This window comes from Pan paniscus, chromosome 6 (assembly GCF_029289425.2).
Source record: "Pan paniscus chromosome 6, NHGRI_mPanPan1-v2.0_pri, whole genome shotgun sequence".
NCBI lineage: Eukaryota > Metazoa > Chordata > Mammalia > Primates > Hominidae > Pan > Pan paniscus.
The window spans coordinates 80,851,566-80,878,093 of record NC_073255.2 but is presented as its reverse complement, the minus strand read 5'-3'; the positions used below and the strand labels follow the sequence as shown (position 1 = coordinate 80,878,093).

The 26,528-nt window shown below is 46.0% G+C and overlaps 2 protein-coding genes across 11 annotated transcripts in view; one reads left to right on the top strand and one right to left on the bottom strand.

Annotated features, from left to right (window-relative positions):
• LOC117980998 (putative nuclear pore complex-interacting protein family member B2) overlaps positions 1–622 on the bottom strand; it is a 33,622-nt gene extending 33,000 nt beyond the window's left edge. Inside the window, exon 1 of one of the 2 annotated variants that reach the window (XM_055114993.2) lies at positions 523–622. The gene's annotated coding sequence lies outside the window, so the exon portion shown is untranslated. The remainder of the gene's footprint in view (positions 1–522) is intronic. The other variant, XM_063605755.1, reaches the window with a different exon arrangement.
• LOC129392955 (mpv17-like protein) lies at positions 492–26,216 on the top strand. Of its 9 annotated transcripts, none has more exons than XR_008625944.1 (4): positions 492–1,053; positions 5,633–5,703; positions 11,558–19,105; positions 19,235–26,216. XR_008625944.1 is itself a non-coding variant. In XM_055115009.1 (3 exons), exons 1-3 carry the CDS (start codon positions 492–494, stop codon positions 19,250–19,252), a joined length of 651 nt encoding a protein of 216 aa, XP_054970984.1. In that variant the 3' UTR covers positions 19,253–26,216. The 9 variants fall into 9 exon arrangements, 5 of the variants coding, with proteins under 5 accessions (XP_054970984.1, XP_054970980.1, XP_054970982.1 ...); XR_008625945.2 differs by lacking the exon at positions 19,235–26,216 and adding an exon at positions 7,843–8,080 and having other exon boundaries at positions 11,558–19,228; XR_008625946.1 differs by lacking the exons at positions 11,558–19,105; positions 19,235–26,216 and adding an exon at positions 4,280–4,397.
• Positions 26,217–26,528: the final 312 nt, after the last annotated feature.

The following is a 26,528-nucleotide window of genomic DNA, read 5'->3' as shown; positions in this document are numbered from 1 at the left end:
CTCCCAAAGTGCTGGGATTACAGGCATGTGCCACCGCGCCTGGCCAAATGCACCCCCGTTTTTTAAGTGTACAATTCAATGGTTTTTAATAGATTCACAAAGTCATGGAACCATCACACCTATCTAATTTCAAAATGTTTTCATCACTCCAAAAAATAACCCCATATGGGAGGCCGAGGCGGGCAGATCACTCGAGACCAGCCTGGCCAACATATTGAAACCCCGTCTCCACTAAAAATACAAAAATTAGTCGGGTGTGATGGCGCACGCGTGTAGTCCCGGCTGCTCGGGAGGCTGAGGCAGGAGAATCGCTTGAACCCGGGAGGCGGAGGTTGCAGTGAGCCCAGATCGCCCCACTGCACTCCAGCCTGGGCGACAGAGCGAGACTCCGTCTCAAAAATATCTAATTAATTAATAAAAATAAATAAATAAATAAATAACCCCATGCCTTCTGCCTCTGTGGCTTTGCCTGTTCTCGGTATTTTGTGTCAATGGACCCATGCATGGGGGTGGGCCGGGCACCTTTCAAACGTTCAGCCCCCAGGACGGCCCGTGGCCTCCGGATTGGACGGCGCGAGCTGGGTGTGTGTGGGTCGCTCAATCGCTCCGGAGCTTCTGGAGGGGGCAGATGCAGGCGCGGGCTGCTGCAGTGCAGTAGCTGCTGGAGGCTGGGGAGGCCCGGACGCGGTGCAGGAAGACGCCGACCACGCGGGCTCCTGATCGCGGGCGCCCACAGCGCGGACATGGCGGGCTGGTGGCCGGCGTTGTCGCGCGCGGCCCGGCGCCACCCGTGGCCCACCGACGTGCTGCTTTACGGCTCGCTTGTCTCGGCCGGGGACGCGCTGCAACAGCGGCTGCAGGGCCGCGAGGACAACTGGCGCCAGACGCGGCGCGTGGCCACGTTGGTGGTGACCTTCCACGCCAACTTCAACTACGTGTGGCTGGGCCTGCTGGAGCGCGCGCTCCCGGGCCGAGCGCCGCACGCCGTGCTGGCCAAGTTGCTGTGCGACCAGGTGGTCGGTGCGCCCATCGCGGTCTCGGCCTTCTATGTCGGTGAGGGGCCGGGAGGGGACCTGGGGGGTGGGACCCAGTATTGGGGGACTGGAGGCCGGGACTCGGGGATCAAGCGGCTGGAGGGAGGGCGCTGCAGGAGCCTGGGGACCCGGGCAGGAGCCGGGGCTCTGAGACCGGAGCTGCTTCAGAGGCCTGAAGGGCCAGGGCAAAGGCTAGAGGCTGGGGTGTTTGATTGCGAAAAGTTGCAGGAGGCACTGGCTGGGGAGCCGAGAAATTGGGGAGCCAGAGGTCCACCAGGTCAGGAATTTAGAGGACTAGGGTCGGGGCTCAGACTCTGGGGTTGGGTGTAGGCCAAGGCTGGAGGTAGGCAGGGCTGCGGAGGTCTTTGCCCCCTGAAAAAGGCCCACAGGAAAATAAAGGAGATCCCAGTTCAAGGCCGTAGCAGCTGCAATGACCGTGAACCAGTCGTGGGACAGGGAAGGAACCGACCTGCTGTTCAGAAAATCCACGCCTGGGGCCCCGGGGCCAACACAGGAACAAAATGCAAGGGGATCCGTGACCCTGAGGGGCAGAGCAGGTGGAATCTGAGGTTGGGCCTGGATCTTCAGCAAATTCATGCCCAGGGGCTTAGTCCTGGTTTGGTAACAAGATTTTCCCCTGGGGTCTCACGGAAAACATCAAGGGACCTTGGATCCTTGCCATGGAGGACTATATACCTGTGAGGGTTCAGGGAACCCTCTCCTTAGAAAATCCGACCCGGGCCTGGGGTGTGGGGGACAGGGGCTTGACTGTGGAAACCTTCTCTACTGCATACAATAAGAACAATGGAAATGGTACCTGAAAAATACCGGGGTTCATTCCCTTAACGAGTCACAAAGGACTCCACCAAGAGGCGGATTTTGATCAATGGGAGTTTTACTTGGCACAAGAAAGGAAGACACTGGGCGTATTCTCCCAAGTAGTGTGTCCCCCAGAGAAAGAGACAGGAGGGTTTTATAGGGTGATGGAGAAAGGAGAGGGTGCATGATTGCATGTAGAGTAGGGGTCCCAGTGAGTCATGATGCTAGCACATAGGCTGCATAGATTGCATAGGTTATAGTCATGAAGCTATAGCTTCTCCCGGGGTGAAGACTTTAGCATGGTAATGAGGAGAGTTAACTTGGGTTCATCTACAAGTAACCTGGGGTCACTTAGGAGCTGATTTAAACAAACAGGGTGACCTCATTCCACCCAGGGTTGGGGAAGAACAGGTTGAGGTCAGGAGGCTGTAAAACAGGCTGATCGCTCAAGTTGGTTAAATTCTTGTAATCTTTGGAGATCCCCCGTCTGCTCACAGGAGGGGCCCTGTGGCCTCTAGCATCATTGCGATTTCTATAGCCTTGAAGGGGATGGGGTGGGTAACTGGGGAGAAAATCTCTATGGGTCTTAAGCCTGACCTTGGGATTGGGGATCACAGATTTCCCCCCAAATGGGAGGGAACTTCTCCTAAGGGCTGTTGGTGCTTTCTAAACCAGGTTGAAGTCAGACAAGCCACCATCTTGAAGAAACCTACCCTGCCCCGTGTGCCTTATTTTTAAGAGTTGGATTCACTTCCTCTCCCTACAGACCCCACCAGAAACACAAACCACCTGGTTGCCTGTTGTCATTGCGGCCAACTACATGGCTGATGGGGTCAGTGGGTCAGGAGAACAGACAGCCTGAGAGCTAGGGCCTCCTGTTTTATCAGAAGGTCTGTGCCTGTTCCCGGTGTGTGATTTGCAGACTAGATTTGCAAACAGCTTCCTAGCACCTGTTACAGGAACCTGGTACACTGGTGAAGGGGTAGGGGACCAGAATGCTATTTAATCCTCAAACAACTAGTGAGATTGTTCTCTTTTTCTTCTTTTTTTTTTTGAGACAGAGTCTCGCTTTATTGCCCAGCCTGGAGTGTGCAGTGGCCCAGTCTCAGCTCACTGAAACCTGCGTCTCCAGGTTCAAGCAATTCTCCTGCCTCAGCCTACCAAGTAGCTGGGATTACAGATGCACACCACCATGCCCACCTAATTTTTGCATTTTTAATGGAGATGGGGTTTCACCAAGTTGGCCAGGCTGGTCTCGAACTCCTGACCTCAAGTGATCTGCCCATTTGGCCTCCCAAAGTGCTGGGATTACAGGCGTGAGCCCTCACACTTGAGATTGTTCTTAATACTCTCATATTACAAATGAGGAAACTGAGTCTCAAAGGGGTTCTGTGACTCACCCAAAGACAACACAATCCAGGCACTTGATGCTCTCATGGTGGGAAGTTTGACAGTTTGCCTGAAACTGAAAGATGCTGAGTTACTAACAAGACTTGAACCTATGTCCAGGCCAAGCTCTCTGATACAGATTCCTGGCCAGATTCCAGCTTTGCTTTGGTCTTCAGTTTTTCTTTTCTTTCTTTCTTTCTTTTTTTTTTTTTGAAACGGAGTCTTGTTCTTGTTGCCCAGGCTGGAGTGCAATGACACAATCTCAGCTCACTGCAACCTCAGCTTCCCAGGTTCAAGTGATTCTCCTGCCTCTCCTGCCCCTCCTGAGTAGCTGGGATTACAGGTGCCCGCCACCACGCCTGGCTAATTTTTGTGTTTTTAGTAGAGACGGGGTTTCGCCAAGTTGGCCAGGCTGGTCTCGAACTCCTGACATCAAGTGATTTGCCCACCTCGGTCTCCCAAAGTGCTGGGATTACAGGTGTGAGCCACCTCACCTGGCCGGTTTTCAGTTTTTCTGGTTCAGTTTCCCTTACCTCACATTTCAATGAAAGGGGAAGTGGAAGGGGATAGAGTGGAGGTTTGCGTAAGGCTTTACATGGAAATTGCAGGAATCAATTGATCTTTGTGCTGGGGCTACCTTGGGGAACCAGAGTCGTAACAGATTAACAACTCTGGCTTGGGAATCAGACACCTGGGTTGAACTCTGTCTGCTATTAACCTCTCTAAGCTCTTTTCCTCCTTTGTAACTCTACCCACCTTAGCGAATTGTAAGGAGGGGCACATGAAATGAGGCGCATAAAGTACATAGCATTTAATTAATGCTGGGTAAGTGGAACACAGTATTACCAATATTTTGCTGGGTCATGTAAGAATCGTCTGTAATTAACTAATAAAGCTCTTATATTCCCTCCCTCCTAATCGGGGATTGGAAAGAATTTTTAAAGTACTCTCAGTTTTACAACCTTCCTAAAATAGGAGAGCTTTGCCTTGCTACCTGAATTTATTGTTACTTTTTTCCTTTTCTTTTTCTGAGACAGGGTCTCACTCTATTCCCCAGGCTGAAGTGCAGTGATGTGATCACAGCTCATTGCAGCCTCGACCTCCTGGGCTCAAGCGATCCTCCCACCTCTGCCTCTGGAGTAGCTGGGACTACAGGCATGCACCCCTATACCTGGCTGGTTTTTAAATAGTTTTGTAGAGACAAGGTCTTGATATATTGCCCAGGCTGTGAATTTCTCTTCAGGGATATTGAAGATCAAAGTGTTTTTAGGAAGGGTGAATTGGTGTTCCACTTTCAAATTTTGAATAGGGTAATACTGATGGAACATTTGTAGTTGCCAGAGTATTTGGGTCCACTGGCCTTTTTTTATTTTTATTTTTTTGAGATAGAGTCTTGCTCTGTCACCCAGTCAGGAGCACAGTGGTGCAATCTCAGCTCACCTCAACCTCCAAATCCTGGGTTGTGTAGTGGTACAATCTTGGCTCACCACAACCTCCACTTCCTGGGTTCAAGCGATCCTTCTGCCTCAGCCTCTCAAGAACCTGGAATTACAGGCATATGCCACCATGCCTGGCTAATTTTGTATTTTTAGTAGAGACGGGGTTTCTCCATGTTGGTCAGGCTGGTCTTGAACTCCCAACCTCAGGTGATCCGCCAGATCAGCCTCCCAAAGTGCTGGGATTACAGGCATGAGCCACGCACCCAGCCCACTAGCTTTTTTAAAAAGACAGAAATTAAAATTTCAAAATGTTCAAATGTTCAACATTTCACAAAATGTTTGGAAGGTAGAGAAAGTAACCAATAGACCCACTATTGTAACCTGATTGTTTTTGTGAATTGTTAGTTTTTGAAAAAATAATCGTTCTGCTATAATTTTTATACTCTGCTATTCTCACTTCGTATTTATCATTCCTTTAAAATTTATCTAGTTTTAGAGTGGAGATTATGTTTTCTTTTTTTGTTTGTTTGTTTGAGACAGGGTCTTGCTGTGTTGCCCAGGCTGGAGTGCAGTGGCATGATCACAGCTCACTGCAGCCTCCACCTCCCAGGCTCAAGCGATCCTCCCACCTCAGCCTGCTGAGTAGCTATGACTACAGGCACGCTACTACACCTGGCTAATTTTTGTATTTTTTGTAGAGATGAAGTTTTGCCCTGTTGCCCAGGCTGGTCTCTTAACTCCTGGACTCAAGCAATCTGCCTGCCTCAGCCTCCCGTTACAGGCTTGAGCCACGGCGCCTGTCTATGTTCTCTTTTCACTGTTGGGTCAAAGGGTCATATTGTTGGATGATAGTGATGGTTACTTTGCATTTTGGAATGGGAAACTTAAACATGAACTGTTATACGGTACTCTACTGAATCTTTTAAAAATTTTTTTGGGTTTTGCAAATAGGTATGAGCATTCTCCAAGGAAAGGATGACATATTTTTGGACCTGAAACAGAAATTCTGGAATACCTATCTGGTAAGACAGGCATTTGAAAATGTAATCACTATATTTTTGTGTATATATGTATATACATGTGTATAAAAATATATGTTTTGTGTTTATATTTATAAACCTGAGATTACAGGTGTGAGCCATCGTGCCCAGCCATTATACACATATTATTTTATAAACAATTTATGATAAAGAGAAAACATGCATTTCTACTGTCTTTTATAATGTTAATATTACCTATACCAGTGCTTTTTTAAAAATGTGGATTCAAATGACTGTCTTGTGTAACTTGCTTTTAGCCATAGGAATTTATTTTAGTGTTTTTGTTTTTGTTTTTGTTTTGGTATGGTAGGTCTGGCAGCAACAACTTCAGTTAATATTTCTGTTTATCTGGCAAAGTCTTTGTGTTATCTTCATTTTTGAAAAATAATTGCTGGATAAGGAATTGGTGGCTGACAGTTTTTTTCCTTTGCATCTTTTGAATATATTATTCTACTGCCTCTTGCCTTCCATTGTTTCTGTTAAGTCAGCTGTTAATTTTACAAAACATAGGTGCTCAAATAAAAAACATGTGCATGAATATTTACAGCAGTAATAATCATACAGTCAAAAAGTGGAAACAATCCATGTGCTTGTTGACTCATAAATGGACACCCAATTTTTAGCTATAACAAAGAAAGAAGTACTTATACATGGTATAATGTGGGTGAAATTTGAAAGCATTAAGTGCACAAAAGGACAAATATTACCTGATTTTATTCACATGAAACATCAGGAATTGGCAAATCAATTGGGATATAAATCAGATGAGTGGTCATTAGGGCTCAGGGAAGCAGAATAGGGTGTAATAACTTTATGCATAATGGGTTTTTAGAAGGGACAGGATGAAATTGTCCTGGAACATTGTGAATATACTAAAAGCAACTGCATTGTATGCTTTAAAATGGTTAAGTTATTAATTTTATATTATGTGATTTTTACCTTAAAAAACAAAAAAGAGAAAACAGACTTACTCTATACATAATAAACTCAAGATGTGTTACAGATTTATATGTGAAATCCAAAATACTATAATATTTAAGGAATAGCTAAGTAGAATAACACTAAAATTTAATATAATAAAATATTTCCTTAAAAAAGAAAAAAGCACAGTAATTAAAAAGGGAAATATAGTTAATCTTTTTTCTCTCCATTAAGCATGCCATTAACTGAGGAAAAAATCAAGCTGCAATTATGTAAACTACATTTTCCAAAACCATAAAGAAAATAAGAAATGAAAAGGGATTTGGGAAAAAAATCCAAAGGTACAGTCAACTACACAAAAAAAGCTTAGTCTCATTAATCATTATGAAAATGCAAATTGTAACTGAAATAAGATAAAACTACAATTCAAAGAGAAAGCCTAAAATTTCAACCCCCCAGAAATTCTGGGTTTTGGAGAGCTGGGATGGAATAGGCTCCTAACCTCACAACACTGAAAGAACCAAACTAACTTCAAAGTCATGACTTTATTTTTATAGCAACCAGGTTGCCAAGAACTGAGTCAAAATGTGAGGGAAAACAAGCACCTGCAAGGAGAAAGAGGACAGATGCACTTACATAGGACAGATGCAAATAGACACCACTATGACAAGTAAAGCTGGAATAATCAATACATTCCTAAAGACAAAGTGGGGCCGGTCTTTGGGATTGGGAGACCGCTGACAGCTGTAGAAGTTGGGAAAGATCCATCATCTTGAAAACTTTTTCCCCACAAACCCACTGTGATCTCTCAAGCAATTGGTAAGGAATCCAAGAGAGTCTGTATATGATACAGATCAGGGAGAGCAGAACACTTGGGAGGTGACCAGGTCTTGGGGGCCGAGCCCTTATGAATGGGATTAGTGCCTTTATAAAAGAAGCTCAACGGAGTTCTTGTGTGCCTTCCACTATGTGAGGACATAGAAAGAAGGCACCATCTATGAACCACGAAATGGGCTCTCATCAACACTGAATTTGTGAGCATCTTGACCTGAGATCTTACAGCCTCAAGAAGTGTGAAAAAAGAAATATCTGTTGTTTTTTAGTCACCCAGTTTATGTTATTTTGTTATAAGAGTCCAAATAGACCAAGGTATTCCACTTAATACCTCTTTTTTCTTTTTCTTTTTTTTTTTTGATGTAGTCTCTCTCTGTTACCCAGGCTGGAGTGTAGTGGCGCGATCTCAGCTCACTGCACCCTCTCCAGTGATTCTCGTGCCTCAGCCTCCCAAGTAGCTGGAATTACAGGAGTGCACCACCACGCCCAGCTAATTTTTGAATTTTACTAGAAATGGGGTTTCTCCATGTTGGCCAGGCTGGTCTGAAACTCCTGACCTGAAATGATCCACCTGCCTCGATCTCCCAAAGTGCTGAGATTACAGGTGCGAGCCACTGCGCCCAGCCCAGGTGGTAAATTTCTGAGTTTAGTGAAAGTTAAAATGGCAGCTCGATTGTTTAAAACAAATGATGAGAAGAACGTCTTTGTCTATGTGTGTAAACCCCATGGGATCTGCGTGGCATCCCCCAAGTTGGTGAAAAATATTTACCATATAATAGAGAATAAAGGATTCTCACCACTAACTGATAATCCTGCTAAACAACAGCAGCTTTGTAAAGGGAGTAGACAATCATTGAAATCCAGGTAACTTTAAAGAATTCAGCAGCGGGAATCTGTAGGTCCAGAGTATTTTATAAAAGATCAGGTTTCATTGTAGAGGGAGGTAGCAAGGCTAATATAATGAAGTATGATTTGCTGCTATACTAGACATGTAATCTAATAACAGTACAGTATGATAAGAAAATTTAAATATGTAGTTTTGAAAAGGTTTCAGAAGTGCTCAATGGTTCTGCATCAGAAAGGGAATTTCAGTAACAAGAGGAGACTCAAGGCAGGGCTGATTAGAAGGCTCAGGGGACATTCACAGGGTCAATTAAGCTGTTCACTCAATCTTCCTTAAATGGATCAGAAAGCCTAGGGCAGAGATACTGTGAACTAGAAAAATGAAAAGCATCAACAATTCAACAGTAAAGAGAAATTTCAGTTAAGAGTTATATCTAATGTAAATGAGGAGTTAATGGGTGCAGCAAACCAACACGGCACATGTATACATATGTAACAGATGTGCACGTTGTGCACATGTGCCCTAGAACTTAAAGTATAACAATAATAATAATTTTAAAAAGTTATATCAGTAAATGTAATTAGGCCAGATTTACCCATAAAAATAAAATACATATTTTTTAAAAAATCCAAAAAGGGTGGTAGAAACACATTTTGAGTAAAAACGCAATGATTAGCTATATATATATTTTTTTGAGATGTGATCTCACTTTGTTGCCCAGGCTGGGGTGCAATGGCACGATCTTGGCTCACTGCAGCCTTGACCTCCTGGGCTTAAGCAATCCTCCCTCCTCAGTCTCCCAAGTAGCTAAGACTATGGTGAGCACCACCATGCCCAGCTAACTTAATTTTTTAGAGAGATGATCTTGCTACGTTACCCAGGCTGGTCTCCAGCTCCTGGGCTCAAGTGATCCTCCTGCCTTGGCCTCTCAAAGTGTTGAGGTTATAGGTGTGCACCAGTGTGCTTGGCCAACTAGATTTTTTTAAAAGGCTAATTAAGGCAAGGTTTGAAGCCAGACTAACCAATGTTATACGTGGCATAATAATGTTAGGGAGAAATAAGAAATGCTAAACAGCACAGTAAATAGAAACATGAGCTTCAACTTCTCTTAAATAAGCAAGAAAATCTATAAAATATGTAAAATAAAAATGGAATGAAATGTACTGTATAAAAGTGTAATCCTACTATTAGGTCGGTGCAAAAGTAATTGCAGTTTTGCCATTACTTTTTTTTTTTTTTTTTTTTTTTGAGATGAAATCTCACTCTTGTACCCCAGGCTGGAGTGCAGTGGTGTGATCTCGGCTCACTGCAACCTCCACCTCCCACGTGCAAGCGATTCTCTTGCCTCAGCCCCCCAAGTAGCTGGGATTACAGGCACCTGCCACCATGCCTGGCTAATTTTTGTATTTTTTAGTAGAGACGGGGTTTCACCAAGTTGGCCAGGCTGGTCTAGGACTCCTGACCTCAGGTGATCCACCCGCCTCAGCCTCCCAAAGTCCTGGGATTACAGGCATGAGCCACCGTGCCTGGCCTACTTCTTTTTTTTTTTTTTTTGAGATGGACTTTCACCATTCTCGCCCAGGCTAGAGTGCAGTGGCATGACCTCTGCTCACTGTAACCTCTGCCCCCTGGGTTCAAGCAATTCTCATGCCTCAGCCTCCCCAGTAGCTGGAATTACAGGCACCCACTACCACGCACAGCTAATTTTTGTACTTTTTGGTAGAGACGGAGTTTTGCTGTGTTGGCCAGGATGGTCTTGAAATCCTGACCTCAGGTGATCCACCTGCCTTGGCTTCCCAAAGTGCTGGGATCACAGGTATGAGCCACCGCGCCCAACCTGCCATTACTTTTAATGGCGATAACTGCAATTACTTTTGCACTGACCTAATAGAAAACTAACTACCCCACTAGGAGAATCTCACACAGTTGTGGGGTTTTAATCCCGTGGAATCTAGAAACCACCTCACAGTTCAATTTACAGAGGGGAAATCACTGGAGCATTTGGTTAACATGGAAAAGGACACAGACTTAAACCAAGAGCCTCCACAATTCTTCCCAGAGCTATAATAGAATGCTCCTCTTGAAAACAGGAATGAAAGAAGAGGATCAGAGGCTCTGAGTGTCACAAAGGGTGCACATTCACTACTTGTAGGTAATGCAGTCCCATGCAATCCAAGGGATTCACTTGAGCAAATGGACTGGGACAATCATGGGTTCAGCAAAGCGCTATGTTTCTTGGTAAAGACAAGAAAATAACAAACTCCCCTATACCAGTAATAAACATCCACAAAATGAAATAAAAGATCTTTCTCATTTACAACACGGATAAACATATAAGCATGTGGGAATTAAAATAATGTAGTATAAATTCCATTGATAGAAAAATCAGATTACAAAATGCTTGGAGCAAAGGAAAAGAATGATACATTTCTTAGTGCAGTTGCATTAAATATAAAGAAACATACATTTCTTTCCCAAGTTAATTTATAAAAGTTGGTAAAATGGCTGGACACGGTGGCTCACGCCTGTAATCCCAGCACTTTGGGAGGCTAAGGCGGGCAGATCTCAAGGTCAGGAGTTTGAGACCACCCTGACCAACATGGTGAAACCCCGCCTCCACTAAAAATACAAAAATTAGCTTCGCATGGTGGTGGGTGCCTGTAATCCCAGCTACTCAGGAGGCTGAGGCAGGAGGAAGGAGAATCACTTGAACCCATGAGGCAGAGGTTGCAGTGAGCCAAGATCACACCACTGCCACTCCAGCCTGGGTGGCAGAATGAGACTCCGTCTCAAAAAAAAAAAAAAAAAAAAGTTGGTAAAATGATGAGATGCATAGAGAAAAAATAGGTGCCCAAAATACTAAAGGTCATTGTTTTTGTTTAAAGTAAAAACAACAATAGTAAACTGGCTATACAAGATATTGAAATAGAAAACAAGGAGACTTCATCAAAAGAGCGTGGCACTTATTAGAGCAAAAAACTAGACTGATAGAATGAAATTACAGACAGAAATCCAGATGTATGTGTAATTATGCCCGATTTGTCAGATATTATTTATCGGGGGAAGAAGTCATCAATATTATTGGGCAAACTGAGTATTAAAGAATAAGAAAAAGAAACAGATATTACTCTATATGCTATAATAAACTTCAGACAAGTTAAAGATACAATAAATCACTGAAGAATAAGAAAATGGATTGAGGAGAAAAGACTGTTTTCTTTTTTTTTTTTGAGACAGAGCCTCATGCTGTCTCCCAGGCTGGAGTGCAGTGGCATGATCTCAGCTCACTGTAACCTCCACCTCCCGGGTTCAAGGATTCTCCTGCCTCAGCCTCCCAAGTAGCTGCGACTATAGGCATTCACCACCACACTGGGGTAATTTTTGTATTTAGAGTACAGATAGGGTTTCACCATGTTGGACAGGCTGGTTTTGAACTCCTGACCTCAAGTGATCCACCCACCTTGGCCTCCTAAAGTGCCGGATTTACAGATATGAGCCACCATGCCCAACCTGAAAAGACTATTTTCCATCATTGAAACCATATGAGAAATGATTAAGGATAAGATTGATGGGACCTATCTTATTTATATATATTATTATTTATGTGTGGTTGTACAAACACACACACACACGAGTTGACCCTTGAATATGGGTCTGAACAGTATGGTTCCACTTCACCTTGAATATTTTTTGGTAAAATTACACTGAGTGTGCCTGGCTCCCCTCCCACCTCCTCCACCTCCTCCTCTGCTGTCACCGGAGACAGCAAGACCAACCCTCCTCTTCCTCTTCCTTGGCCTACTTGATGTGAAGACAACGGGGATGAAGACCTTTTTGATGATCCACTGCCACTTAACAGAAAGTGTGTTTTCTTATCCTTAGGATTTCCTTAACATTTTCTTTTCTCTACCTTACTTTATTGGAAGAATATTGTATATAACGTATGTAACTTACAAAACATCTTAATCGCCAGTTTATGTAACTGGTAAGGCTTCCGGTCACTAACAGGCTGTCAGTAAAACTTTTGAGGAGTCAAAAGTTGTACTTGAATTTTTCACTGTGTGAGGGTCAGTGCCTCTAACCCCTGTGTTGTTCAAATGTCAACTATATATGATTCTTCTGGACAGTGAAAATCACTAAAACTCGAGTGAAAAGAAAGGCAATTAATTGACAGGTAAAGTAATCATAAATGTGAGTGAGTAGCTAAAATCCAGAATATGTGTAGAATTACTACCCAGTTCCCACTGTACCCATCTTCACAGGATATAAGGAAACACAGAGAGAGTAAAATAAATAGGGATCAGGCACTGTGGCTCACATCTGTAATCCCAGCACTTTGGGAGACAGAGGTGGAAGGATCACTTGAGCCCAGGAGTTCGAGACCAGCCTGGGCAACATAGTGAGATCTCATCTCCAAAAATAAAAAAAATTAGCTGGGTGTGCTGGCACTTGCCTGTAGTCCCAGTTACTCAGGAGGCTGAGGTGGGAGGATCACTTGAGCCCAGGAGGTCAAGGCTGCAGTGAGTGGTGATTGTGCCACTGCATTCCAGCCTGGGTGACAAAGCTAGATCCTGCCTCAAAACAAACAAGCAAATAAAAAGTCATGTGGTACAAAGTGGCACTGTGCAAAGTGGTGGGGCAAAGACAGAGGAGGATCCGGCCACAGCTATCAAGGCTCTGTTAATCTGACGCAGATGCTTAACCCTTCCTTTGCCATGGTCCCCTCTGGAAGTCTTGTAAAGAATACAGGCGTCTATTCACAATGTTTTAAAGACTTAAGTCCATAAGTCTATTATAGGAAGTAAGTCTAATCATGTTTTAAAGACCAAGGAAAACAACTATTTTGAAGTGCAGTTATTGCAATTTTTTTTATTTTTTATTTTTTATTTTTTCTGAGACTGACTCTAGTTCTGTTGCCCAAGGCTGGAGTGCAGTGGTGTGATCTCAGCTCACTGCAACATCCACCTCCTGGGTTCAAGTGATTCTCCTTCCTCAGCCTCCCGAGTAGCTGGGAGGCCTGCTACCACGCCTAGTGAATTTTTTATACTTTTAGTAGAGATGAGGTTTCACCATGTTGGTCAAACACCTAACCTCAAGTGATCTGCCAACCTTGGCTTCCCAAAGTGTTGGGATTACAGGCATGAGCCACTGCGCCCGGACAATACTTTTCTAAAACCAGATTTGTGATATAGGAACAACTGTTCTTTACTGTTGCACTAAATATCTAAGAACCGCTGACATTTTGAAGATGAATCCAAACAGCGTTTGTGATCTCTGCAATCACGGGAATGAGACGTGAAAGCCTCTGTGATTTCCACTCGCAGCAAGGTCATGGTCTGCAATTAGCTCGGTGTGGGGGCTTCATTTGCAATGGAAGGAAATGCTACATTGCAGTTAGACATTGATGGAAATAAAGATATATTTTTTCTGGGTTCAATTCGTGAAGCTCTCGGGTTCTCTCTATAGACCCCACATGAAGAGCCCCTAGAATGGGGGAGACCAGAGCCCTCTTTCACCAGAGCAGGTAAGTGTGGGCACAGGAGCAGGCAAGGCAGGGCAGGATCTGCTTGTCAGGAAAGGTGGAACCAGCTGTGAGATGAGCTGGGGAAAGGGCCTGGGATTCCACAAGACGGGGAAATTCAATTTGGCATAAGATGAGGCTGGGAAGGCAGGGCTGTATCCCAAAGTGCCTGTGCATCATGCTGTGATTTTGGACTTGCCCTTAGAGACGAGAGAGCGCGCCACGGAGAGATTTTAAGTGGGACAGGTTTTAGCAGGATCAGACATATTTTAGAAAGATAATTTTAGCAGATGCATGGAGGGCGGTTTCGTCCAGGGAGAAACTGGTGGCACAAGGTCAAGTTTGGAAGATCTTGAAGAAGTGAGACCAAGAGGTGAAAAACAAATTAAGGCCAGGAATGGTGGCTCACACTTGTAATTCCAGCACTTTGGGAGACTGAGGCAGGTGAATCACTTGAGGTCAGGAGTTCATGACCAGCCTGGCCAACATGGTGAAACTCCGTCACTACTAAAAATACAAAAATTAGCCAGGTGTGGTAGTGGGTGTCTGTAATCCCCGCTACTTGGGAAGCTAAGGCAGGAGAATCGCTTGAACCTGGGACGTGGAGGTGGCAGTGAGCAGAGATGGTACCACTATACTTCAGGTTGGGTGACACAGAGAGACCCTGTCTCAAGAAAAAACAAAAAAAAAGAGAAAAAAGAAAAGAAAAGGAAAACACATTAAAATGACAGTAGTAAGAGAGGCAATGAAGTTGGGAATGTACAATATTGCCAGAACTAACATGAATTAGACAGGAGGGCTCACAAAGGAGTGAAGAAATACCATCCATTTCTGGAATGAAGGAGGAGCAGGTATCGCTGGGCAGAGGAAAAAAGCAGAAGGGGCTGACTATAGGGAAGGGGGAAGTTATGGAGAATAACAAGTTAAGCTGAGTTTGAGATGCTTATGGTAGAAATGTCTAGTAAGGAACTGAAAATACAGAGGTTTTTCTATTGGGAAATGAAACTTCTTTTTTATTGCTCTGTAAGGGCATGCTCTCTCTCTCTCTCTCTCTCTCTCTCTCACACACACACACACACACACACACACACACACACTCTGTTATATACATTGCAAATATTTTTGCCAGTCTGTCTAAATTCATATGTCCCTCTGTCCATCCATCCATGTATCCACCCACCCATCCATCTCCATAAAGCTCTGAATTTCCCTTTGTGATTTCTACTTTGGCATCATGCCTTAAACAATTTTTTTCCACCCCCTTATTGTATAAATATCCACCTAAAATTGTTCCTAGTGTCTTTATGGGTTTGTGTTTGTTTTTTTTTTTTTTTTTGGTCAATTTAAATGTTTTAAACTTCTAGACCAAGTGTGATGGCTCACGCCAGTAATCCCAGCACTTTGGCAGGCCGAGGTGGGTGGATCACTTGAGGTCATGAGTTCAAGATCAGCCTGGCCAACGTGGTGAAACCCTGTCTCTACTAAAAATACAAAAATTGGCTGGGTTTGGTGGCATGTGCCTGTAATCCCAGCTACTTGGGAGGCTGAAGCAGGAGAATCACTTGAACCCAAGAGGTGGAGGTTGCAGTAAACCGAGATCATACCACTGCACTCAGGTCTGGGCAACAGAGTGAGACCCTTTCTCAAAAAATAAGTAAATAAATAAATGTTTTAAACATGTAGACTTTATTTTGCACGGGACTCAGCTCTGACTCTATTGGCTTCTACATAGATGACCTGTTAGTCTACCATTTCCTAAAGACTCTGTCCTTCTTTAATGTACTTAAATTTGAGCTATTTTAAAGCTTTTTTTTGTTTGTTTTTTACCCAGCACTTTGGGATGCCAAGGTAGGCAGATCACGAGGTCAGGAGATCGAGACCATCCTGGCTAACACTGTGAAACCCTGTCTCTACTAAAGAAATACAAAAAATTAGCCAGGCGTGGTGGCGGGCGCCTGTACAGCCAGCTACTCAGGAGACTGAAGCAGGAGAATGGCATGAACCCAGGAGGTGGAGCTTGCAGTGAGCCGAGATCACGCCACTGCACCCCAGCCTGGGGGACAGAGCGAGACTCTGTCTCAAAAAAAAAAACTTTTTTTAAAAAATAGAGATGATGTCTTATGGTTTTTCCCAGGCTGGTCTTGAATTCCTGGCCTCAAATGACGCTCCCGCCTCGGCCTCCCAAAGTGTTGAGATTACAGGTGTGAGCTGCTGCACCCGGCCAATTGAGCAATTTTTATATACAACTTTTTCTTCTTATTTTGGCAGTCCGCAAAAATTCAGAAAGCTACTATAAGAAAATGACAATCAACCATCTGTGTGCAAAAAGAATTAGCCACTTAACACAACTGGTCCATTTTCCATTGTAAAAATCCATAGGAAATTGGATTTGTAATTACATTTCGGCTTTCCATGGAAACCACAGAGCAGCCGGTCATCTATATATTCAGCAAATCCTTCAAATTGCAGAGTTTTTTTTTTTTTTTTTGAGACAGAGTCTCACTCTGTTGCCTATGCTGGAATGCAGGGGCATGATCTTGCTCACCACAGCCTCTGCCTACCAGGGTCAAGTGATTCTCCTGCCTCAGCCTCCTGAGTAGCTGGGACTACAGGCATGCACCACCATGCCCGGCTAATTTTTGTATTTTTAGTACAGACGGGGGGGGGGGGTTTCACTATATTGGCCAGGCTGGTCTTGAACTCCTGACCTCGAGATCCACCCACCTCAGCCTCCCAAAGTGCTGGGATTACAAGTGTGAGCTACCGTACCCGGCCTGCAGAGATTTTTTTTTAGGGATGGGAAGATCACAGAAATGCATCGAAGCACATATTGTCCAAATAAGAAGAAGTGAAAAGGTAAAAATATAGGCTATCCCATAAAATTTCAAGAATAAGCTGTGCTTTTGTGCTTCAGGCTATTTTGATAGCAAGCATTCTCAACACTACATATTTTTTAATTTTTTTGAGACGGAGTCTTGCTCTGTCGCCGAGGCTGGAGTGCAGTGGCACGATCTCAGCTCACTGCAACCTCTGCCTCCTGGGTTCAAGTGATTCTCCTGCCTCAGTGATAGCGATAGAAAAATTGGAGTACAAAATGCTTGGAACAAAGGAGAAGAATGACACATTTCTTCTGTGCAGTTGCATTAAATATAAAGAAACATACATTTATCTCCCTAGTTAATTTATAAAAGTTGGTAAAATGGCTGGGCATGGTGGCTCACGCCTGTAATCCCTGAGTAGCTGGGATTGCAAGTGCCTGCCACCACACCCAGCTAATTTTTGTGTTTTTAGCAGAGGCGGTGTTTCAACATGTTGGCCAGGCTGGTCTCGAACTCCTGACCTCAAGTGATCTGCCTGTCTTGGCGTCCAAAAGTGCTGGGATTATAGCTATGAGCCACCACACCAGGCCCCAGTGTTGACTTTTAGAGACACATCTATGAAGGCATTTGCAGCTTTGTAATGGTTTGAACTTGGACTTTTGGCCACCGTATTAGCGGCACCTCAGTGGTGACTAATGCAGATTTTAAAATTTAGGGTCCCTGAGGAAGATGATGGGAAACAAAACCCTGCACCTGGCTCTCCCTGCTGTGGCATGCTAATATGGATGAGTAGGTCTTGCAGTGCAGATAACGATTTTTACAAATTCATCGTGGAAAGCGACAGAATTCTTTAGAGTGGGGAGAGACCTTAAGCAAGGGGAGGTAAGCAGACCTTTTTCAAATGTGCCAGGTGATGCCAGGTGCCTTGCAGGTCCTGTGCCAGGGACTGGCATGGCGTTCTTTGTTTTTGAAATAGAATCTCCCTCTGTTGCCCGGGCTGGAGTGCAGTGGCGCTATCTGGGCTCACTGCAACATCCACCTCCCGGGTTCAAGTGATTCTCCTGCCTCAGCCTCCTGAGTAGCTGGAATTACAGGCACCCGCCACCACATTTGGCAGATTTTTGTATTTTTAGTAGAGACAGGGTTTCACCATGCTGGCCAGGCTGGTCTCGAACTCAAGACCTCAAGTGATCCACCCACCTCAGCCTCCCAAAATGCTGGGATTACAGGCGAGGTATGGCATTCTTTCATTTCACTTATGAAAATACTAAGGCCCGAGTAAGGAAACCTCCTGCCCTGCTGGAGGTTACATAATTCATGGAGTGGGGAATCAAACCCAGGTCGTTACAATGTTGCCACCCAGCTTCTTCCCATCACTACTCATGCTTTGCCGGGTGCCCTGGATGCAGCCGTGCCTGAAGGCCACTCCACAAACAGGCCCTGCTGGGAGACAGTATCAGAGATCCAGGACTCTGGGAAGTAGAACTGGGCAAGAAAGTGCAAGAGGCTGACAAATGGGCTGGCTCCTCCATCCTGCCTGGCATCTGGTCCGATCCTGTTGTTGTACTAGTGAGGTGGGTGCTGTGGCCGAGGGAGGGGCTTTGTGGGGTCACACCTGGGGACAGATGGGACCAGAGTCAGGGTCTCTGAACTGTGTGCATCGTCCACTGTCCCTGACTTTTCACTAGAGACATCTACAAACATCACAGAGCAGCAGTCTAGGAACAGGGGCCCCCTGCCAGTGCTGCTGTGAGCCCTTGGAGAATTCTGTACTTCCAAAATCTCTTATCTGATGGCCTTGGGAGGCTATCTCAAGATGCCACAGCTGGCCGGGTGCGGTGGCTCACGCCTGTAATCCCAGCACTTCTGGAGGCTGAGGCGGGCGGATCACCTGAGGCCAGGAGTTCAAGACCAGCTTGGCCAACATGACAAAACCCTGTCTCTAGTAAAAATACAAAAATTAGCCGGGTATGGTGGCATGCACCTCCCAGCCCCTTGGGAGGTTGAGATGGGAGGATTGCTTGAGCCGGGCGGTGCAGGTTGCAGTGAGTGGAGATTGCGCCACTGCCCTCCAGCCTGGGTGACAGAGCAAGACCGTGTCTCAAAATTAAATAAGTAAAATTAGGAAAAAATAAATAAAAGAAACAACTGGTATCCTTGGTTGTAGCTGCAGGGATTATCAGTTACCCTCTGCCCATAACCCTTAAGTGAAAGGCTTGTCTAGGGGCCACTGATCTTGGTTGACCTGGCAGGGGAGCAGGACACTCCAGGTGTCTTAGTAGGGCCATTCCTAAAGTCCTAAAGATGGCATTGGGCAGTACAAGGGACTTCTGCACAGCACACACACACCAGGTCTGCATCTTCTCTGCAGGACATGCAGCGTTTTATGCTGTAGCCCCAGAGATTTCAGTTTCTGCTTTTACGAAGGCATCCTCTGGAGATTATGTGAGTACTTCAACAAGTGCAACCAATTTCCCTCTATATCCAAAGTCTGGGTTGTGGAGAATTCACGCGTGCAGCACTCCCTGGTTTCCTCGGGGAAGTTGCCACTGATGGTGTATTTATTTTCCTTAGGAAAGCCAAGAAGAATGAGCCCCAAACTCACCGACTCACCAGACACAATGTCCGCCACAGGTGGGACATCAGTGCTGGGGCTTACCTGGGATGTCAATCAATCTTTTGTAGACATTCAAGAAAGCTGCTTCAGCTTCCTTGCTTCTTTTAATAATGTATCAATCTGAAAGGGAAGGAAAGAAAGAAAAGAAAAACAAAGAGCTCAACATTTGTCATTTGTCAAGAGGTAATTTACAAAGCATTACACATCTAGTGAATTCCTGCAGCAAGGAGAAGTCTGATTCCTCCGCGTAGATGCTTGACAACTGGGCTTCGACCTCTTAGAGGAAATGCCTGCAACCCGCAAAAAGGCCCCTTTCTTGAAGGTAAACGAGGGAGGAGCAGAGATTTGGGAATATGGAGCCATTCACTATACAGCAGGGAACACTGGGTGGGTCTTCCATAGAGAATGGTCTGGCGTGCGTGCCCTTCGTGGTCTTCTTCTTTCTGCAAGTACTAAGAGCTGGCCATGTGCTAGACACTGCTAGGGGGCTGGGGGTGGGCGGAAGAGACAGTTCCTACCCCCAGGAGCTCAGGGTCTAGGAGGGAAACAGATATGTAATTAAGAAGTAATTAAATCCCTGGGGACATCGAGAAGGGAACCTCAGGCAGGAAAACTGTGACCTTGGAGCAGAGTCTTGAAAAGTATTTCACCCCAGTGGATGGGTAAGACACCACATGTAAATGGGAGAACATATTCAAATGCCCGGAGCAAAGAATTTCATAAAATTCCTTTTTTTTTTTTTTTTTTGTTAAGACAAAGTTTTGCACTGTCTCCCACTCTGGGGAGCAGTGGCGCGATCTCAGCTCCAAACTCTGCCTCCCGGGTTCAAGAGATTCTCGTGCCTCAGCCTCATGAGTAGTGGAATTACAGGTGCCCACCACCATGCCTGGCTAATTTTTGTATTTTTAGTATAAATGAGGTTTCATTATGTTGGCCAGGCTGGTCTCAAACTGCTGACCTCAGGTGATCCACCCGCCTCAGCCTCCCAAAGTGCTGGGATTACAGGCCTAAACTACTGCGCCCGACCTACGTGTTCTGTTTTGAGACACTCATTCACATGTCAGCTTGTGCTCCATTCCTGGAGTCCAGATTAAGAGCCCACCAATGGGGCTACAACGCACCATGGGGGATAGGGGACCCACGAGAGTCTGCCAGATGGGAACGTGGATACATATGCGGGATCTGTGGGTGACGCAGTTGGGCAAGCAAATGGGGTCAGATGGTGAGGGGCACAAGGGCAAGTGGTGCAGGGTGACCCTCATCACCTGGGCAGCAGTCGGGGAGAAAAGAGCACAGGAGGGGGCAGGAAGAGATCACTCTGGAGTCATTGCTCTCATCCAAGTGAGACGTGCTGGGCAGTGGCTGTGGGTGTTGAGGAGGACGAGAGGGCGGCTGGAAAGAGCAGTGGCACACACAGTTGATGTGAGGCCCAGAAGAACAAGGCGAATCGAGGACGATGCCCACGATTCCAGATTAGGTAACTGGCGAGGTTTTGTGATGGTGGCCAGTATTGTTTTGTTTTGTGAACTGACTAGCTGAGCCAGTTTCCTCCAGTGTAGACGTCTATTCTTCAGCTGTGCCAGATGCACATGCAAAGAGCCTGCCGTGGTTGGACCGACTTATTAGAATATTTAGCTTACCTGCACACTTGCTGAGACAACAGATCACGCTCTACAGCCGAAACACGCAAGACGGCACGTGCACCAATTTCATACTGGCTCAGGCAAAGGACAGTAAATTATATATTCCTTCTGTCCCTTCCTAGAACTATGCTGTCTCTGATGTTATTAAAGAGGCAAAAGATGTGGTTTAATTACAGGGCCTCTCACCTGAGCCACCTGGCAGTTTGTTAAGGGCTGAGAGAGGTCCCCTGATTAAGGATGTGGGGTGCTCAGGACTAGGGGATGAGGGCTAGTTGGAGCTGGGCCTAGAAAATCAAATGCATAGCAGACTAGTGCAATGCAAGCATTTCCAACTTCTAACAAGCTGTGCACTAAGATTCCAATTTGAAAGTCAGTTGTTTGGAACTCAGACACATTCAGTGCCCCCCCCGGCCCCCTGCCCCCCGCCCCCCAACCTGATAAGTTAAGGCTGTGATTCTGGGCCAGTTGTGGGGGCTCACACCTGTAATCACAGCACTTTGGGAGGGTGAGATGGGAGGATGGCTTGAGCTGAGGAGTTCAAGACCAGCCTGGGAAAAATAATGAGGTATCTACAAATTAAAATTTAAAAATAAAAATTTTACAGAATAAAAAATAAAAAAATTAGCTGGGCAGGGTGGCAATACACCTATAATACCAGCTACTTGGGAGGCTGAGGTGGGAGGATTGCCTGAGCCTAGGAGTTCGAGGCTGCAGTGAGCTGTGTTCACACAACTGCACTCCAGCCTGGGGAACACAGTGAGACCCTGTCTTAAATTAAACACACACACACACACACACACACACACACACACACACACAAAGTTGTGAATTTGGTGTTGAGTAGAGTTTCAGAGCACTCTACAAGGACTGTTTTTTGAGATAGAGGCTTGCTTTCTTGCCCAGGTTGGAGTGCAGTGGCACAGTCTCACCTCACTGCAGCCTCTGCCTCCTGGGTTCAAGCAATTCTCCTGCCTCAGCTTCCCAAGTGGCTGAGACTATAGGAGTGCGCCACCATGCCCAGCTAGTTTTTTTGTTTTGTATTTTTAGTGGAGATAGGGTTTCATCATGTTGGCCAGGCTGGTCTGGTCTTGAAATCCCGACCTCAGGTGATCCACCCGCCTCAGCCTGCCAAAGTGCTGGGATTACAGGCATGAGCCACCATGCCTTGCCTGCAAGGACTATTAATATGACATGACCGCCCTTTGTTTTTAAAATAACTCCCTCCCCCTTTATTAGCAACTCATGCTCATTGTGTGATCAGAAAAATATCAAGTATATAGAAATAAATTAAAAGTATTATTACAATGTGCCACTCACAGGCAGGAATCAGACTGTGAGGTCTGTATTTCTAAATTTGTTTTCCTAATTATATAAAAAAAATCATTGTGGCCAGGTGCGGTGGCTTATGCCTGTAATCCCAGCTCTTTGGGAGGCCAACGTGGGCAGATCACAAGGTCAGGAGTTCGAGACCAGCCTGGCTAAGATGGTGAAACCTCATCTCTACTAAAAATACAAAAATTAGTTGGGTGTGGTGGCGTGCACCTGTAATCCCAGCTACTCAGGAAGCTGAGGCAGGAGAATCGCTTGAACCCGGGAGGCGGAGGTTGCAGTGAGCCGAGATAATGCCACTACACTCTAGCCTAGGCAACAGAGTGAGACTCCGTCTCAAAAAAATAAATAAATAAGTGACATGAAATGCAGACACACAAGAGACTGATGTATTATACATTAGAGTGGTCTCGGGCTGGGGGTGGGCAGGAAGGAGGGGCTGGTAGATGCCAACTGAAGGGTGTGGGATTTCCTTTTGGGTGATGAAAATGTTTTGCAATTGCCTGTGGTGACAGCTGTACAACTTTGTGAATATCCTAAAAGTCAATGAACTGTAGATTTTAAATGGGTGAATTATATGGTATGTGAATTATATCTCAATCAAGCTGCTTAAAACGGGTGTGTGTATGTACATATTCAAAATCAACCTATACGTAAGATTGTGCATTGTGCTTTCTTTCCCTGTTGTATCATGTATCTGTCTCAATATCCATTACAAATTTTGGGAACTGTCTAAATGGTACTGTTTCAACTGTACCTAAGCCCACATATTATAGATGTCTGGAGTAAGCAACGGATTTGGAGTTGCTTCTCCAGATGAATTGGAACACTCCCTGGGGCCCTTCTAAGAGAGGCAGGTGGGTAGCAGAGCCTGTCCAGAAAGCTGGGCAGATGCCCTGGTTGCTGTCCGTACTGATTGACAGCCACACAGAGGCTTCTCTTCCTGGCTTAGGATCTGCCTAGGGAGGGCCCTTCACTTCCTAGGTATTCCGACTGAGGGTACTAGGTGGCTGCATCTCCTGGAGGCAAGGGCTGGGATCTGGAAGGATCCTGAAGTCTGTCCTCCTGTCAACTAGGTTATTCCCAGGGATGTGGGGTTTGGTAATTTACATGGCACACTTCGGGGCTGTAACAGGTTGAATTGTGTCTCCCGAAAGATGATGAAGTCCTGACCCTCAATACCTGTGAAGATGACCTTATTTGGAACTAGGGTCTCTGTAGGTGATCAAGATAAGGCAAGGTCATTAGCCTGGGCCCTCGTCCAATAGGATCCGATAAGAAGGAGAAACCTGGACACAGAGACAGACACATAGACAGGATGTCACAGGGAGACAAAGGAAAGGCTGGGCTGATGATCTACAAGACAAAGATGACCAGGAAACCACCAGAAGCTGAGACAGGGACACAGTAGATTCTCCCCTGCGGCCAGCAGAAGGAACCAGCCCTGTGGACATCGGTGTTTTAAAACCACTCCGCTGAGCCTGGCATGGTGGCTCACACCTGTAATCCCAGCACTTTGGGAGGCCGAGGTGGGTGGATCACCTGACGTCAGGAGATCTAGACCAGCCTGGCCAACATGGTGAAACGCTGTCTCCACTAAAAATACAAAAATCAGCCAGGCGTGGTGGTGGGAGCCTGTAATACTAGCCACTTGGGAGGCTGAGGCAGGAGAATTGCTTGAACCCAGGAGGCAGAGGTTGCAGTGAGCCGAGATCATGACACCGCATTCCAACCTAGAGACAGAGCAAGACTCTGTCCCCCCTGCCTAAATAAATAAATAAATAAATAAAACCACTCCAAGCATGTCATTTTGTCTAAACTAGAATAAAACCCAAAAACCTTAGTGTTCCTCCACTCATTGGCACTGTATCACAGGGACCACGACTTTCAGACCTCTCCCCATGCCCTCTTCCACTAACACAGGGAAATTCCAGCCCAGTCCTGAGGAACATGGTCAGGTCGACGAGTTTAATTAATTCAGTATGCAAATGGGCCATGAGGTTTCTTAAAAGAGATGACTTAAAAGATCCTTTTCTAAATGATGAAGTCCCCTCAGCCCCACAGACAAGAATGGGCCCCAAGGCTGGGCGCAGTGGCTCATGCCTGTAATTCCAACAATTTAGGAAATGGAGGCAGGAATTCAAGACCAGCCTGGGCAGCAGAGTGAGACTCTATCTCTACCAAAAATAAAAATTAGTTGGCCGGGCGCGGTGGCTTAAGCCTGTAATCCCAGCACTTTGGGAGGCCGAGGCGGGTGGATCACGAGGTCAGGAGATCGAGACCATCCTGGCTAACACGGTGAAACCCCATCTCTACTAAAAATACAAAAAAATTAGCCAGGCGTGGTGGCAAGCGCCTGTAGTCTCAGCTATTCAGGAGGCTGAGGAAGGAGAATGGCGTGAACCCAGGAGGCAGAGCTTGCAGTGAGCTGAGATTGCGCCACTGCACTCCAGCCTGGGCGACAGAGCAAGACTCCATCTCAAAAGACAAAAACAAAAACAAACAAAAAAAATTAGCCAGGCATGGTGGTGTGCACCTGTAATCCCAGCACTTTGGGAAACTGAGGCAGGAGGACTGCTTGAGGCCAACAGTTTGAGACCAGCCTGGGCAACACAGAGAGAACACTTCATTTTTTGTGGATGAATATCTTTTTTTTTTTTTTTTTGGAGACGGACTCTAATTTTGTTGCCCAGGCTGGAGTGTAGTGGCGTGATCCCAGCTCACTTCAACCTCTGCTTCCCGGGTTCACGTGATCCTCCTGCCTCAGCTTCCTGAGCAGCTGGGATTACAGGGGCCCATCACCGTGACCAGCTAATTTTTGCATGTTGGCCAGGCTGGTCTCAAACTCCTGACCTCAGTTGATCCTCCCACCTCAGCCTCCCAAAGTGCAGGGAGCCACCTCTTCCAAAGAGCTGGGAGCTCACATGCGTGAGCCATTGTGCTTGGCCAACCTCTTGTAAGTTTTCAATAGGATGGTGTGCAAATGTCTATAATTAGGTCTAGCACTCAATGGGCACAGAACATGCTATGACTGTTCTAAGGCATACTGCCCGCACAGTGTCGAGTCCAAAACCTCACTACAGCATGGTCTATTCACCACCACTGTTCCTCACCAAGCTCACAGTAAAAAGGATAATAGTAATTTGTGCACTGGGCTGCAGCAGGCTTTGGGGACCTGCGTGGGGGTGGGGGGTGCACCAGGAGACTAGCTGTCCAGTGGGTGCCTCCCCATGTGCTGCACAACAGGGTACCTGGCATGCCAGGTGGGAGGCACAGAGGGAGACAAGGATGTGGACTGCACAAGGGCCCCAGATCACCAAGGTGTGAATCAGAAAGACTGGACTTCAGATCATCTGTGGGGATGGTAACTGAGCCTTAAGAAGTGCTGTGTATTTTTTATTTCTGAGATGGATTTTCACTCTTGTCATCCAGGCTGAAGTGCAGTGGCATGATCTCAGCTCACTGCAGCCTCTGCCTCCCAGGTTCAAGCAATTCTTATGCCTCAGCCTCCTGAGTAGCTGAGATTACAGGCACATGCTAGCACATCCGCCTAATTTTTGGATTTTTAGTAGAAACAGGGTTTCGCCATGTTGCTGAGGCTGGTCTCGAACTCCTGACCTCAAGTGATCTGCCGGCCTTGGCCTACCAAAGTACTGGGATTACAGGCGTAAGCCACTGCGCCTGGCCAAGAAGTGCTGTGTATTTTGAAATAAACAAGGCTCATCTCTCCAGTGTACCACAGGGGCCTGGCCATGCCCATGTGGTAGGCAAGTCCATGCCACACACAGCCAAGAGCCTGGGTATGTTTTTGGCAGACCAGGGTTTGATTTCCAGCTCCAACATAAAACAGGTACTCTGCCTGAGCCATTGAATCAACCTCTCTGGGCCTCAGTTTTTTCATCTGCAAAGTGGGGCGATACATCTTGGTTGCTGTCAAGATCAAAGCCGTGGTGGCCGTTGGAAAACAGCGAAGGAGTCGCTGCCTCACCAGCTCCAGTTCTCAGACGCAGAAACCCACCAAGCCACTTGGAACCTGGCCCCTGGCCCTTCCTAGTGATATGATAAAATCCAGCATTGTGCCCTGGGGCTGGGGGCCACATGGTTGATGGAAAGAATATGTGCTTTGATGGAAAGACAGACTTATGTTTGAATCTTAGTTCCAGCACACACTGGCTGGGTGACTGGGAGGCAGGTTATTTAAATACTGAAGCATTTGGCTGGGCACAGTGGCTAACACCTGTAAATACCAGTACTTTGGGAGGCCAAGGCAGACAGATCA